The sequence below is a fragment of the Myxocyprinus asiaticus genome, chromosome 1 (assembly GCF_019703515.2).
Source record: "Myxocyprinus asiaticus isolate MX2 ecotype Aquarium Trade chromosome 1, UBuf_Myxa_2, whole genome shotgun sequence".
Classification (NCBI taxonomy): Eukaryota; Metazoa; Chordata; class Actinopteri; order Cypriniformes; family Catostomidae; genus Myxocyprinus; species Myxocyprinus asiaticus.
The window spans coordinates 48,747,087-48,761,008 of record NC_059344.1 but is presented as its reverse complement, the minus strand read 5'-3'; the positions used below and the strand labels follow the sequence as shown (position 1 = coordinate 48,761,008).

General features: G+C 36.7%; 1 protein-coding gene across 1 annotated transcript in view; it reads left to right on the top strand.

The window, feature by feature from the left end:
- LOC127446648 (very-long-chain 3-oxoacyl-CoA reductase-B-like) overlaps positions 1–11,030 on the top strand; it is a 35,436-nt gene extending 24,406 nt beyond the window's left edge. The window contains exons 2-12 of the mRNA XM_051707747.1: positions 2,467–2,513; positions 2,921–2,996; positions 5,936–6,043; positions 6,206–6,270; positions 6,393–6,437; positions 7,476–7,510; positions 8,499–8,580; positions 8,839–8,904; positions 9,133–9,282; positions 9,783–9,885; positions 10,703–11,030. Coding sequence (XP_051563707.1) covers positions 2,467–2,513; positions 2,921–2,996; positions 5,936–6,043; positions 6,206–6,270; positions 6,393–6,437; positions 7,476–7,510; positions 8,499–8,580; positions 8,839–8,904; positions 9,133–9,282; positions 9,783–9,885; positions 10,703–10,740 — 815 coding nt within the window. The 3' untranslated portion in view covers positions 10,741–11,030. The remainder of the gene's footprint in view (positions 1–2,466; positions 2,514–2,920; positions 2,997–5,935; positions 6,044–6,205; positions 6,271–6,392; positions 6,438–7,475; positions 7,511–8,498; positions 8,581–8,838; positions 8,905–9,132; positions 9,283–9,782; positions 9,886–10,702) is intronic.
- Positions 11,031–13,922: the final 2,892 nt, after the last annotated feature.

The following is a 13,922-nucleotide window of genomic DNA, read 5'->3' as shown; positions in this document are numbered from 1 at the left end:
TCCTTAAAATGCAAGTGAAGATTTCTCTTTTAAAGCTCCAAAAATCACAGACAGTCACCATAAACTTCATCGATACGACACCAGCAGTTAAATCAATGTCTTCTAAAGTGATACGATCACTTTTGGTGCAAAAAAAGATCGATATTTAAAACTATAAACCATAGCTTCCAGTAAGCTTCACGAGAGAGTGGAGTTCACGTGGTCTCTCGTGTGACGTACAGTATTTGTGTTGGCATGTTATGGACATAATCTCACTTTCTACGTTCGGTTGAGACATCAAGGATAAGCACACAAACGCACTATTGTGAGTAAAGGAACAAATACAGATACAAATACAGATCTTAACCAAAACCAACAAAGCTTCTGAACAGCGTTCCTCCTACTCGGTTGTAAACAGCGTTTCTCTTCCTGCTGTGTCGCACGTGCGTCAGTTCTCATGTGTCAATGCGATTACGTTACACGTGCATACTGCTGCTGACCAGAAGCGATGATTTAGAGTTTAAAAGGTACTTAAATATTTATGGTTTTCGCACCAAAAGTGATCATGTCGCTTTAGAAGACATTAATTTAACAGCTGGAGCATCAAAAGTCGGATCACCAGCCACTTGCATTTTAAGGACCTACTGAGCTGAGATATTTTTCCATTTTTCTTCAAATGTGTTCTGCTGAAGAAAGAAAGTCATACGCACCTGGGATATCATGAGGGTGAGTAAATGATGGGAGAATTTTCATTTTTGGGTGAACTAACCCTTTAATGCTTCTTTAGTGAGCGTAGTCTGTTTTCACCAAAGGTGATCTCTTGTATTTGTAGTTTAAGCACTGTTTCTCAAAGTTTATTGCACATGCTGTCAGTGTGTTTTAACACATTAAGGTGTGGTCACACTAGACTTCACACACTAGATGCTCTCAATTCAATTCCATTCATTTATACGCATGCAAATGTGGTAGACCAAAAATGCAAGCACATATGAAGTTTTGTCTTCCTTTGTATACCTAAGTTCAAGTTCAAGTGGTATACTCTGACCTCCGAATTTGTATGATGAAAAGACATTTGACCAGTAGAGGACCTAAATGTCAGAGTAGCTCAATGCAAAAAAATAAATAAAAATACAGATTTAAAAGCTGCTTGGTTTGCAGTGTTGCAGGGAAAAGAAGTAGATAGTATATTTAACATACCATAACATATTTGAACGACATCCTGTTGCTAATATTTGTTGCATAATCCAAAGTAATTTCACATAAGTAAAGGCTAGTGTGACTGCACTTTTATTATAAAAAGTGGTCTGGAATTTTTCAGGTCTGGAATCCTCACTGGTCAATAGTTTTACAGACGTGCTAACATTCACAATATAGTAACAGCTATGAAGCAAAACATCTGATTGGCTACGTCCGAATGCAAATAGCATGGGGTGTCTGAAACCTCATAAAACAGTAGGTGAGAAATACCCGGATGACCCACTTCATTCTGAAATGTGCATCTGAGAAATTTAGAAAAAAATACTAAAATAAATAAACTGTGGAGAGCCGCAAGTCAGGCACTGAAAGTGCTATACAGCCTTTAGCAGCGTAAATCTAGCTAACTTTTTTTTTTAGATTTGCTTTTTTTTTTATTTAGTGTAAATGTATAACATTATACCTTGAATTATAATACCCTGGAATTTGTTTTTAAAAATGAGTTACCACAGATGCGATGAGGTTTCTAACACAGCTGCTGAGAAAGTGACTGTAAATTTGCCATCTTCTCTCTTCTGACGGTTGTAATCCATCGCTCTCATTTTTTTTAGTTGTGGAAACGTAATAGTGGCATTTTTCTCTTGATGTTGGAGCAAATGGGTAGACAAAAATGTTATTTGGTGTGGTCTCTCATTCACTGCCATCCACCGCTTTCGAAGTTTACCCAGCAATCATTTACTTCCTTGTTCCAAAACCTGGAGGTGTAAAAAGGATCCACTGTACTTGTTTAATAAACAAACCAGAGTAAATTATTTTTGCTGTTGTCATTACATCATATATTCGGATCACTGGACAATGCCCTCGTATGAAATATGTCTGGGAAATTGTGGGAATATATTCATACTACTCACCTGCATGCCTAAATATTTTAAGTATGTTCTTCATCATATATATGGCTCTAGTCAGGGACTATATTTTCTAGCAGAAGAATGGCACTTTGCTTTAATAATAATAATAATAAAAAGAATAGTGTCATTATTTCTAGTGAACATTTTCTGTCACCAGGAAGACATTTGAGTCTGTGCTATATTGGTGCTAATAGTTCTGGCAAAACAGTTCTAGGCCCTTTGCTGAACATTGTGCCTAACAATAAACTTTAGCCGTGACAATATGCCCAATATTGCACAGCCTTTTGTACATTGTTGCTTAATATGTTTGTATTCACTCAGTGTGCTGGTAATTTACATCCTTCCCTCAGTAACCTCCATCTGACACTTGTCTTTTTCTCTGTAGTTGTGACTGGGGCCACTGATGGAATCGGAAAAGCCTATGCGGAGGAGGTAAGATTCCTCAGGTTTTATGTGTTTTTTTCCCCTCTCTTCACGGAAATCACAATGAGTCATCAAAGTAGAGGTCTCAGTAAGAGTTCAGGGAGGACTCTGCTCTCAGAGGTTTGCCTCATATAAACTGGCAAGCATTTACCACCCTTCTGCTTCTCATTGCTACTGTTTGATGGCCTTTATGAATGCTGATATTGTATACAATTTTGAGTTATTATGCTCAAAACAATAGATCTGATAATGACATCTGATTCTGTAATGAAGTCATTCTTTTAAAAATACTTATGCTCTGTCTTTGCAGAGTAATACAGATAGAAAGGATACTTGGAGGGCTAGTTTACTGTAATTTTGATCTGATCATGTGAATTCAGTTTAAATGCTGAGGGTTTTTTTCTGATTCTGTGCAGCTTGCTCGACAAGGTTTCGCTATTGTTCTTATCAGCCGTACTCAAGAAAAGCTGGATGAAGTGTCCAAAGCTATCGGTAGGTGTCCGCTTCCACCTTCAATGCACTCTATAGACCGGCTGTTATGGGTTTTTCTATGGCCGATATAAAACTAACATATACATATAACACAATTTAATTACAGCATATGAGATGTAAACAAAAGTGCTTGTAACTAATATTTGTTGCAAATATTAAGGAAAAATTCACTAAAAAATGTAAAACACAATGTTAACTATTCATTTATGAACTGTTTTTTTTTTCTCTTACACTTTTATCATAATTATTTGCCAGTGCCAATAATGCCATCTCAAAATGGTCAAATACTGTCCTACTTGATATTTACTTGATATTTATCAATGCACTCACTTTACCCATTGCTTATACAATATTATTAAATCAAGACTCTATTGCTTAACTATTGTTTTATGTATGTTTTATCACTGTTATAAGACAGCTTACATTTCATAAATCTAATTTTATAAATATTTCCCCTGTTGAATGTGTGATTGGGTTCTATTGTACCACTGGCACTACAAAAGCAAAGCAAAGGCAGGATGTGCTAGTATAACATCATTGAATGAATGGAGCAGCACCCATTCATTTTTATCCACACTTTTGGTTGGCTGACTATTGATCTAAGGACTATGGCATGTTTAAGAGAATTCACGCACATGTGTGCACCCATGTGCTGGCAAATGTGCATTTGTGTGTGCTTGTGCAGAGGACCTGTGGGGTACCTATTCACGCGTGTGTGTGTGTGTGTGTATGAATAGTGAGGCAGTGAGTGTCTCCCTCTGCTAAATGAATGTGGATGTTAATGAGCTGGGTTATTTTTAGCGCTGTGTTGAAAGGCAGGGACTCTGCCAATTGAGCTGGCTTGCTGCTGCTGCAAAGTGCGACTTCACAGATGTAGGTGGATCCTGGAGATGTTATGGCTGGCATGAGAGAGAGTGAGCAGCGAATGGAGGAAATCAACCCAGTGACCTCAACTGAACACTGGCACTTGTCATCAGACGGAATTGGAGTATTTTGACAAATGAGTTTTTGTACATATGACTCTTTCCTTACATGTGTGGTGTGGTCCAAAGTTTAGTTTATTTTAAATGAGGTTAATTTTGTTAATTTATTAAATATAATAATTCAAGAAAAAAATTAATGAATGTATTATGTTCACCGATATGCCAAATCACACAAACCTAGAGCAGGCAGCAAAGAGCAAGTAAGGCCAGAAACGTACTTCACACGCAAATACAGGTGCGAATGCTTGGCCAACGCATTGCATTGGTCCCAGTGAACATGCATAATGCGTGCTCTTGTGTGCTCTGGTGTTAACGAACCTCAGTAGTCAAGGGGGTGATATAGTTAACTTCAAATGTTTGTCCCATTAATCTAGATGTGTTGTTATTCAGGTGGCTACCGTAGCTTGTTACTAACATATTGGCTTTAACTTGCTCAGCAAGATTACTAGAAGACAACACTAATGCATGCTGTACCCCTGAGAATGTAACATGTACTTGCGTTGTATTGTGATTTGCAGCCTGATGCATTTCGGTATGCAAAAATGTAAAGCTTGCATTGCTATAAGCACCGGCATTCACGTTCTTACATATGTTATGTTTGAGTATGTGCTTCAGTATGTTTCGGGCCTTAGGAGCCGTTCACACAGTGTGCGTTTGTGCGCTCAAAACAGAAAAACACAGTATAGAAAAATTAAACAGAATGTAGTAGTCTCGAGATATGTTTTAAAAAAATGCTATACTCTTGGCGTATGATACTGAGAAAACAGCGAGATATGGTACAACAGCCAAAGATGTCTGTCTGATGCATGTGTATATGGACCAACAATAATAATAAAAAAATAACAGTGCAAGATTACTGATGGAATGCAAGAATATGAACAGCCCTTAAATCTACCCGAGACAGATTTGACAAACCTGATTGGAAAGTGGGTTGACGAGGACTGAAGGTGACTGACAGGCTTATGTTCAATGAATAAAACAAACAGTAACAATTGACTTCTAAAGTCACTTTCTGTAATGTCTGGTCAGTGTTTTACTTTTCTGCCACAATAGTGTTACCAAATACTGTTTTGTGATTATTTATAACTAAATTATTTAATAAATCTATACTGTCAGTAATTTGATTCAATTTTTTTCATGAATTGACAGCCCTATACAACACATTACATTTATACAGTACACAAACAAAATGCAAAAGTGACAGTTAACAGTAGGCTTTTAAGAATCCTTATGATTTCCAATATGCCAAGTTGTATCATGTCTTTACCATCACAAATGCACCTGCTCATTTCTTTCAGTTAAGCATGACTCTGTGTCTCGTTTCGAAGGCTGCGTGCTAGATAGGACGAGTCCTTTGAAGGCTGCAGTATACTGAGTGTCCTCCTTTAAACAAGCCTCGTTTAAATGAGATGGCCTTCATAGGACAAACGGAAACAGAACGTAACATGGTTGCTATGACAGCACGCCACTCTTTAACAAGTCCCTCTGGAAGGCAATGCATGAGGTACATTTTAGGAGTTATGATGTAAAGAGAAAAGAAAATAGATTTTACAGGTGTACTTTTAGTCTATTACTTTATTTTAATTATATATTAATATAATTATAGATATTATATACTCTGCACCCATCTACTGAGGTACTTCAACTTGGGAATTAACATTCCTTGCGTTTGAACATCATATTTAAGGGCAAATTGGCGTTATTTTTTTTTTTAGACATTTCCGTTGAAGCAAAGAATTGTGGGTTATGAGTGCCCACGAAGGATACATCTCATGCATCCTCCGAATTCCTGGTCGCATTCGAAGTGTCCTACTCTCTTTTCTGAAACTAGACAGCCTTGATGACGTATGGGTCCGACAAATGCGACCTCCGGAGGACGCATCCTTCCAAACGAGACACAGTCATCTAGTAGAGTGAGTGAGTGAATAGATGTTTGCTTTTCCTCTTTTTCCCCAGAAAGCAAGTATAATGTAGAGACCAAAACAATTTCTGCAGACTTTGGATCCCTGGACATCTACCCTAAGATTGAGTCTGGACTGGTTGGCCTTGAAATAGGAGTTTTAGGTATATTACTATTTGTAGGTATTTTAAGTGTTTTGCAGCTGTGGGGAAGTAGAAGTCATACTCAAAAGTAACCTGTGTGTTTCTTGATCTCTTTGCTTTGATTTTTTCAATTAACTTCCTAATAAATTCATTTTTTCTTCTTTTTTTGTCTTTCACCTGCAGTTAACAATGTTGGAGTGTCTTATTCTTACCCAGAGTTCTTTCTCAATATTCCTAATGTTGACAGTGTGAGTTTGTGTACTACTTTTGTGATCTGTGTTTTATGCAGAACTCTACTCTTGTAAAGATAGAAGTGTAATTTCACAATTGTCAATTTTGGTTTTTAATCTCTTGAATTTTGTGATTGCAGTTCATCAACAACATGATCAACATCAATATTACATCAATTTGTCAGGTCAGTGGCATTTCTGCTCTTTACGCAAATCTTAAAGCCAGCTTTTTAGAGCATAATGCTGTTGAGTCTGATTGTTTTCATGTGTATTTGATATACAGTGTACACAGAGATGATACAGACTATACTGTATATACTGTACATGTATATTTAAATACAGATGTTTACGCATGTAGACTATGAACACTTAACACACTCATCATGAGCAGCCTTAGACCACAGATGTCTACAAAATATACCCTACATACATAGTTTTATCTGAAATGTGAAGATGTTTGTAATCCTTAGAATTTAACAGGCCATTTTTGGTGCTGTGCCTTTAAGACTCCTATTTAAAGTAAATGCCCTTATCTCATGTGAAATTGGATTTAGATTTGTTTCTGTATTGGCTCATTCAATAGTAGCCTTTTTGCAAAGCATTGCTGATGTGTAAATGTGGATGTGTTCGAATATGTTCATCTGATGTTAGAAGGTTGCAGAAGTTCAGAACATGGCATTTTTGCAGCTTGCTTTCAATAAATGGTCAATTTTTCACTGGGGAGAATTTCTGAGTTCTCAGTTACAGTAGGATTTTATAGTACAATCAATTCTTATCTCAAAAGTTCAAGGGAAATTTGAATTCCCATTATATGACCCTTTTAACAAATTTGAATAGATATATGAAACACATATACATTTACATATATAAAACTCTCCCCATGTATAAACACTTTCTGTGTACTCAACAAAGTTGTGTGAAGCTTGCTGCCACTGCACCTCTATGCAGCCTGAAAGTTTAAGTTAATGCTGCCACCCTCTGGATCCAAAGTGTGTTATTCTGTTGGTGCAAAAGACATGGACCAGGTCTTTCCAACTTCTGTAGTGTACATTGTTTTGCATTTGTAACTTTAGTAAAAAAAAAAAAAAATCTTTGGAATATGTCAAATTTCATAATCCCATGTTCTTAATTTATCTTTAAATGCTGCAGAAGTATTTGAGTTGTGCCTCAGTTCTGATCATATATAAACGTATGCACTCTTACCAGATCATCTCTTTTCATAGATGACACGGCTGGTATTGCCCAGGATGGTAGATAGGTAAGTTCAAAACTTACCAGAATGAGGTATTGTGAAATTTTTTTAGGACTCATGAACAAATGTTAAACTTTTACATATTTTTTCCTTTGATCTATCACCCTAGCAATTATAACTGCATATTGATGATAAGCGATTAATTATTTTTTGCTGCAGAGGCTGACGGTGTCAAGCTAAAATTCACATGCACAGAAGAAATAATCACAGAATTAAAGGAAAACATTTAGGGAAGATTTCCAATAATAGTTTTACTCAGTTAATATCAATGTTTTGAATTTGCTTAATTTAATTCTCCGAAATCTCTGTTGTTTGTATCATACTGTAACTGTAGATAAATACAGTGTGTTTGGTTATTTTTAAAATGTAGAGAGAATGAATTTATAGCTCCATTTCAGAAGTCACCAAATGAACATAAATAATGAGAGACATGTTCTCAAATTGTACAGGAATCCTACAGTACGATCATTAAAATTAGCAAATGGTCATTTACAAAATAGGACGCTTATAATCTTGGTCCATGTTTTTAATTTTCTTTCAATGCAGTTGTTTAAAAACTAAATCTTACATGGCACAACATTGTAACTGTAAAGCATCTTCTTTAAAAGGGATTTAGGGAAGATTTCCAATAATAGTTTTTCTCAGTTAATATCAATGTTTTGAATTTGCTTAATTTGGGGGAAAAAGCCAAACTGGAAGTGCCTGGAGTTCAGACAGTTGCTTGTCCCCTTTATGCCACTAGAGTCTGCTGCACAGTAGTACAATGCAACAATATGTACTCTGGCATGGGCACCAGTTGCCATAGCAACAGGGCCATGCAAGAATCCATTAACAGGTACCTGTGAGTTAGAAGGGATAATTTTGTGCTGTCAAATGAGTAAAGTGTAAATGGAACAAATACCTGGGACATTTTAAGCAAAATTATCTTTATTAGACATGATTACTTGTTGTAGTACAACAGTTTGAACATAAATGTTGACTTAACTCTTTCTAGGTCTAAAGGAGTGATCTTGAATATTGCTTCGGCTAGTGGCATGTACCCAGTTCCTCTCCTTACCCTCTATTCTTCCACAAAGGCAAGTCGCCTCTCTTTCCACCTCTCTTTTCCATAATATTGGCTATGGAATGTTTCCTCAGGGAATTTCTTAATTGCGTTTAGCAGTATTTTTGAGGTTTAGTAGTTGATGTTAATCAGCACTAATTTAGTAATTGTATTACTTTTACTTTTCTAATGCTGATGTTTTGGGTCATTTGAAGAGTCTTTTTTTAATGCAAGTCTGTTACTTTCATAATGTTGAATGCAACACAATACATGATTATTTTCACTCCTCTAGGCTTTTGTGGACTTCTTTTCTTGTGGACTTGATGCCGAGTACAAAAGCAAAGGGATTATCATACAGGTGAGTGAAAGATAGAGTAGTTTAAAACGGGAGGCTTCTAGAGGGACAAAACAAGATTCAGGCCTCACTGTATTATATTGTTGCTGTCTGAAGTAACATTAATTATACAAAAAAATTATTTGAAATACATATCCATTTAAAATTTAGAGTGCTCCAGGTTTAGGTTGATGATGTATTCTGTTAAACCAGATTTATACTAGTTTAAATGCTTACTTCAACATCTTGTAGAGTGTGCTACCCTTTTTTGTGACGACCAAACTGAGCAAGATCAAGAGGGCCTCTCTTGACATTCCCACTCCAGAACGCTATGTAAGAGCCCAGCTGAGCACTGTAGGGCTGCAGACTCAGACCAACGGTTACCTCCCTCATGCCATCATGGTGAGAACCTCTTAAAGTACACTACATTACTACATCTATTTCTAACAGGTACATAAAACTGACTATACAGCCGTGCAGTCTCCTAAGACAAACAGCCCTTAGTGCAGAAAGTGAGGTGGAAGAATCTGGCTGGCCTGCACAAAGCCCAGACTTAAACACATTGGGATAAATTGGAAAGCTGTGAGCCAGGCCTTATTGCCCAGCATCAGTAGCTAACTTCATTGGTGCTGTTGTGTCTCAATGGTAGCAAAGCCATATTCCAACATCTAATGGAAAGCCCTCCCGCAAGAGTGGAAGCTGTTATAGCAGAAAAGGGAGGGCAACTCCATGTCAGTGATCACCCAATTAAGAAGCTCCTTACTACCTATTTAGTCCTACAAATTGTGGTTAAAAAAGGACCATGTTGGAGAACTATAGTACTAAAGCAAATTTTTGGGTTGTTTTTATTTTCTGGATTCTGACAGTCTAACAAGTCTGTAATTATTATGTTGTTGCTGCAGGGTTGGGTGACTACTGCTCTGCTTCCTGCAAAACTGCTCAACAAGTATGTTATGAGCATGGGGTTGTCCCAGCGTGCACGCTATCTGAAGAAACAGAAGCAAGGTTAGAGGAAGACTAATGGACAGACAGAGGGATGGTGTGGTGTAAAATGAAACAAGGGACCAACAAAAAAAATTTCATAAATATTCCCTTTTGTTGTCAGGGGCCAATCTCTCCATTGAGATGGTTTGAATAAAGGGTTGCATTTTCCACACATTAGAGTGGTGTATTGAACTTTTGAGAGTCGTAGCTAACCAAAACATGATTTGCTTGAACAGCCTTTGCTGATCAACAGTTCTTACCAGCTCTGTTAACTAAGGACAACTGCAGAATAGCTGAAGTCTCCGAAATCTCTGTTGTTTGTATCATACTGTAACTGTAGATAAATACAGTGTGTTTGGTTATTTTTAAAATGTAGAGAGAATTAATTTATAGCTCCATTTCAGAAGTCACCAAATGAACATAAATAATGAGAGACATGTTCTCAAATTGTACAGGAATCCTACAGTACAATCATTGAAATTAGCAAATGGTCATTTACAAAATAGGACGCTTATAATCTTGGTCCATGTTTTTAATTTTCTTTCAATGCAGTTGTTTAAAAACTAAATCTTACATGGCACAACATTGTAACTGTAAAGCATCTTCTTTAAAAGGGATGCAGTGATATTGCACTGACACTGTTGTTGGAAGTCATTAACTTTGTAATGCTGGTACGGTTGATGATGGAAAGCAAACTTACTTCAGACAACAATTGATTTGATTTAGAAATGTGAAGCTTAGGCTGCAGTTCCAGTATTAAGTTCAGTGATAATGCACTATTTTCTCCACAACACTGTACTATTCTTAGTGTTCCTAAATGATGGTGTCATATTTTCAGGTTTCACTGTGAATAACTTTTACAAGATGCCAGTCTAAAGCCAGCAACAGCAGACTAAAGGCAACTACAGCAGCACTTGAGTATGTACAGTAATGTAGGAGGATCTTCATATCATTTTCTGAATTAATCTTGCATTTCAAATAAAACCAATGATTTAAAAAAAAAAAGAAAAAAGAAAAAAAAAAGGTCTCTGCCTCGTATGTTTGATGCATTGATGGTTAGCTGTGCTTAATATATTGTGTTTTGGTAAAATGATGATGGAAGTGGGAAGTGGGAAGGTTGAGAGTCACAGTGATTTTTATTCATTGGACGTTCATAATAAAGACTGTTTGCATGCAACACATGCCTTTTTTTGTTATAATGCAAACTTTCTGTCTCCTGTAAAACCTTAATGACCCAGATATTTATAGATTCTACAAATTAATTATTAGTGACTTTTGAACAGTGATGTGGTGTGATCTGCAAAGCTTTTTTCTAGAGGGCCACATTTGGTAAGTGTGCACAGCAATGATGATAATTGAAGCCGTTACATTTTTGTTTGTTGCAAATAGTATCTTATCAGCAAAATATGCAGAGAAATACTTTGTATAAATATCATTGCATTAGATAAAAATCAATCCATGTGGCATCTGCAAACAAATGATGCTAGAGTAGATCAGAACTAACTTTTTGCAATTACTTTTACCAACTGAACCCATGGTCACTTTTAGTGAATGCATGAAATCAGTTCCTCTCAAGTTCACAGAGTTAACACAGGTCACATTAACTATTCATCACTAACATTAACTGTTCCACTATGTTTGACAACCAAAGTGCCCAGATAGTGTTTATTTTTCATTTTGAACAATAGATCATTGTTTTATTATTTCAGTCATGATTATTGTCATTTATTTTGAATTGCAGGTCATTGGACTAAAACATTTAAAATACACTACCGGTCAAAAGTTTTGAAACACTCATTCTTTATTATATGTATTTTTTTACATTTTAGAATACGTAATAGTAAAGCCATCAAAACTATGGAATATCATAAATGGAACTATGGGAATTATGTTGTGACTAAACAAAATCCAAAATAAATCAAAACTGTGTTATATTGTAGCATCTTCAAAGTAGTCACCTTTTAAGCATATGCCTTCAGATCAAAAGATTTTTAAGATCATGAGAAACATTTCAGTCAAGTGTTTCAAAACTTTTGACCGGTAGTGTACATTTGAGCACACATATAATAGGATGGGCTATCTGCATGGCATTGAATTAGACAATAGTCTACAATTGTCTAATTCAATTCAAATGTACAATAGTACATTTCAAACAATAAATAACACTCAATAAGACAGGACATACACAAGACGGTAGTGCATATATATATACGGTGCATTCAGACCCCTTCATTTTTTCACATTTTGTTGTTGCAGTCTTATGCTAAAATGCTTTAAATTAGTTTTTTTTTTTTTTTTTTTTTTTTTTTACCTCAATCTATACTCCATACCCCATAATGGCAAAGCAAAAACCAGATTTTTAATAACTTTGCAAATGTATTAAAAAGAAAAAAACTGAAATCACATTGGCAAGTATTCAGACCCTCAACTCAGTATAGTTGAAGCACCTTTGGCAGCGATTACAGCCTCAAGTCTTTTTGAGTATGATGTGACAAGCTTTGCACATCTGGTTTTGGGGATTTTCTGCCATTCTTCTCTGCAGATCCTCTCAAGCTCTCTCAGGTTGAACAGCCATTTTCAGGTCTCTCCAGAGATGTTCAATTGGGTTCATGTCCAGGCTCTGTCTGGGCCACTCAAGGACATTCACAGAGTTGTCCCTAAGCCACTCTTGCATTGTCTTGGCTGTGTGCTTAGGGTCATTGTCCTGTTGAAAGGTGAACAGCCATTTTCAGGTCTCTCCAGAGATGTTTGATTGGGTTCAAGTCCGGGCTCTGGCTGGACCGCTCAAGGACATTCACAGAGTTGTCCCTAAGCCACTCTTGCATTGTCTTGGCTGTGTGCTTGTGGTCATTGTCCTGTTGGAAGGTGAACCTTCGGCAAGTCTGAAGTCCTGAGCACTCTGGACCAGGTTTTCGTTAAGGATATCTCTGTATTTCCTTCAACCCTGACCAGTCCCCCAGTTTCTGCCACTGAAAAACACCCCACAGCATGATGCTACTACCACCATGCTTCACCGTTGGGATGGTATTGCACATGTGATGAGCTGTGCCTGGTTTCCTCCAAACATGAAGCTTGGAATTGAGGCCAAACTGTTTAATCTTTGTTTCATCATAACAGAGAATCTTGTTTCTCACAGTATAAGAGTCCTTTAGGTATTTTTTTAAATGTTTTATTCCAAATGGGCTTTCTTGTGTCTTGCACTGAGGAGAGGGTCTGTCTGGCCACTCTGCCATAAATCCCAGATCGGTGGAGTGTTGCAGTGATGGTTGTCCTTCTGCAAGTTTCTCCCATCTCCACACATGACCTCTGAAGGTCAACTAGAGTAACCATTGGTTTTCTTGGTCACCTCTCTCATGTTCAGCTCTAGGAAGAGTCCTGGTTGTTCCAAACTTCTTCCATTTAAGAATTATGGAGGCCACTGTGCTCTTGGGAACATTTAATGCAGCCAACATTTTTTTGTAACCTTCCCCAGATCTGTGCCTCGACACAATCCTGTCTCTGAGCTTTGCAGGCAGTTCCTTTGACCTCATGGCTTGGTTTTTGCTCTGATATTTTCATCTGTGTGAGACCTTATATAGACAGGTGTGTGCCTTTCCAAATCATGTCCAATCAATTGAATATGCCACAGGTGGACTCCAGTCAAAGTGTAGAAACCTCTCAAAGATGATCCAGAAAAATTGGATGGACCTGTTAAATTTCAACTGTCATAGCAAAGGGTCTGAATACTTGTGTGATATTTCAGTTTTTTCTTTTTAATAAATTTGCAAAGTTATCAAAAATCAGTTTTTTGCTGTGTCGTCATGGGGTATGGAGTGTAGATTGATGTGAAAAAAAAAATAATTTAAAGCATTTTAGCATAAGGCTGCAACATAAGGGGTCTGAATATTTTATGAATGCACTGCATATATATGTATACAGTATATATTATTATTATTATTATTAGCATTATTATTGAGTGTTGGCCATTATGAACTTAAGAGATCTTACAGTATGAAGGACATTCCTCTTTTGGACATGTTTTCCAGAACATTAAAGCACTGTAAGTAGGCTGAAGTTAA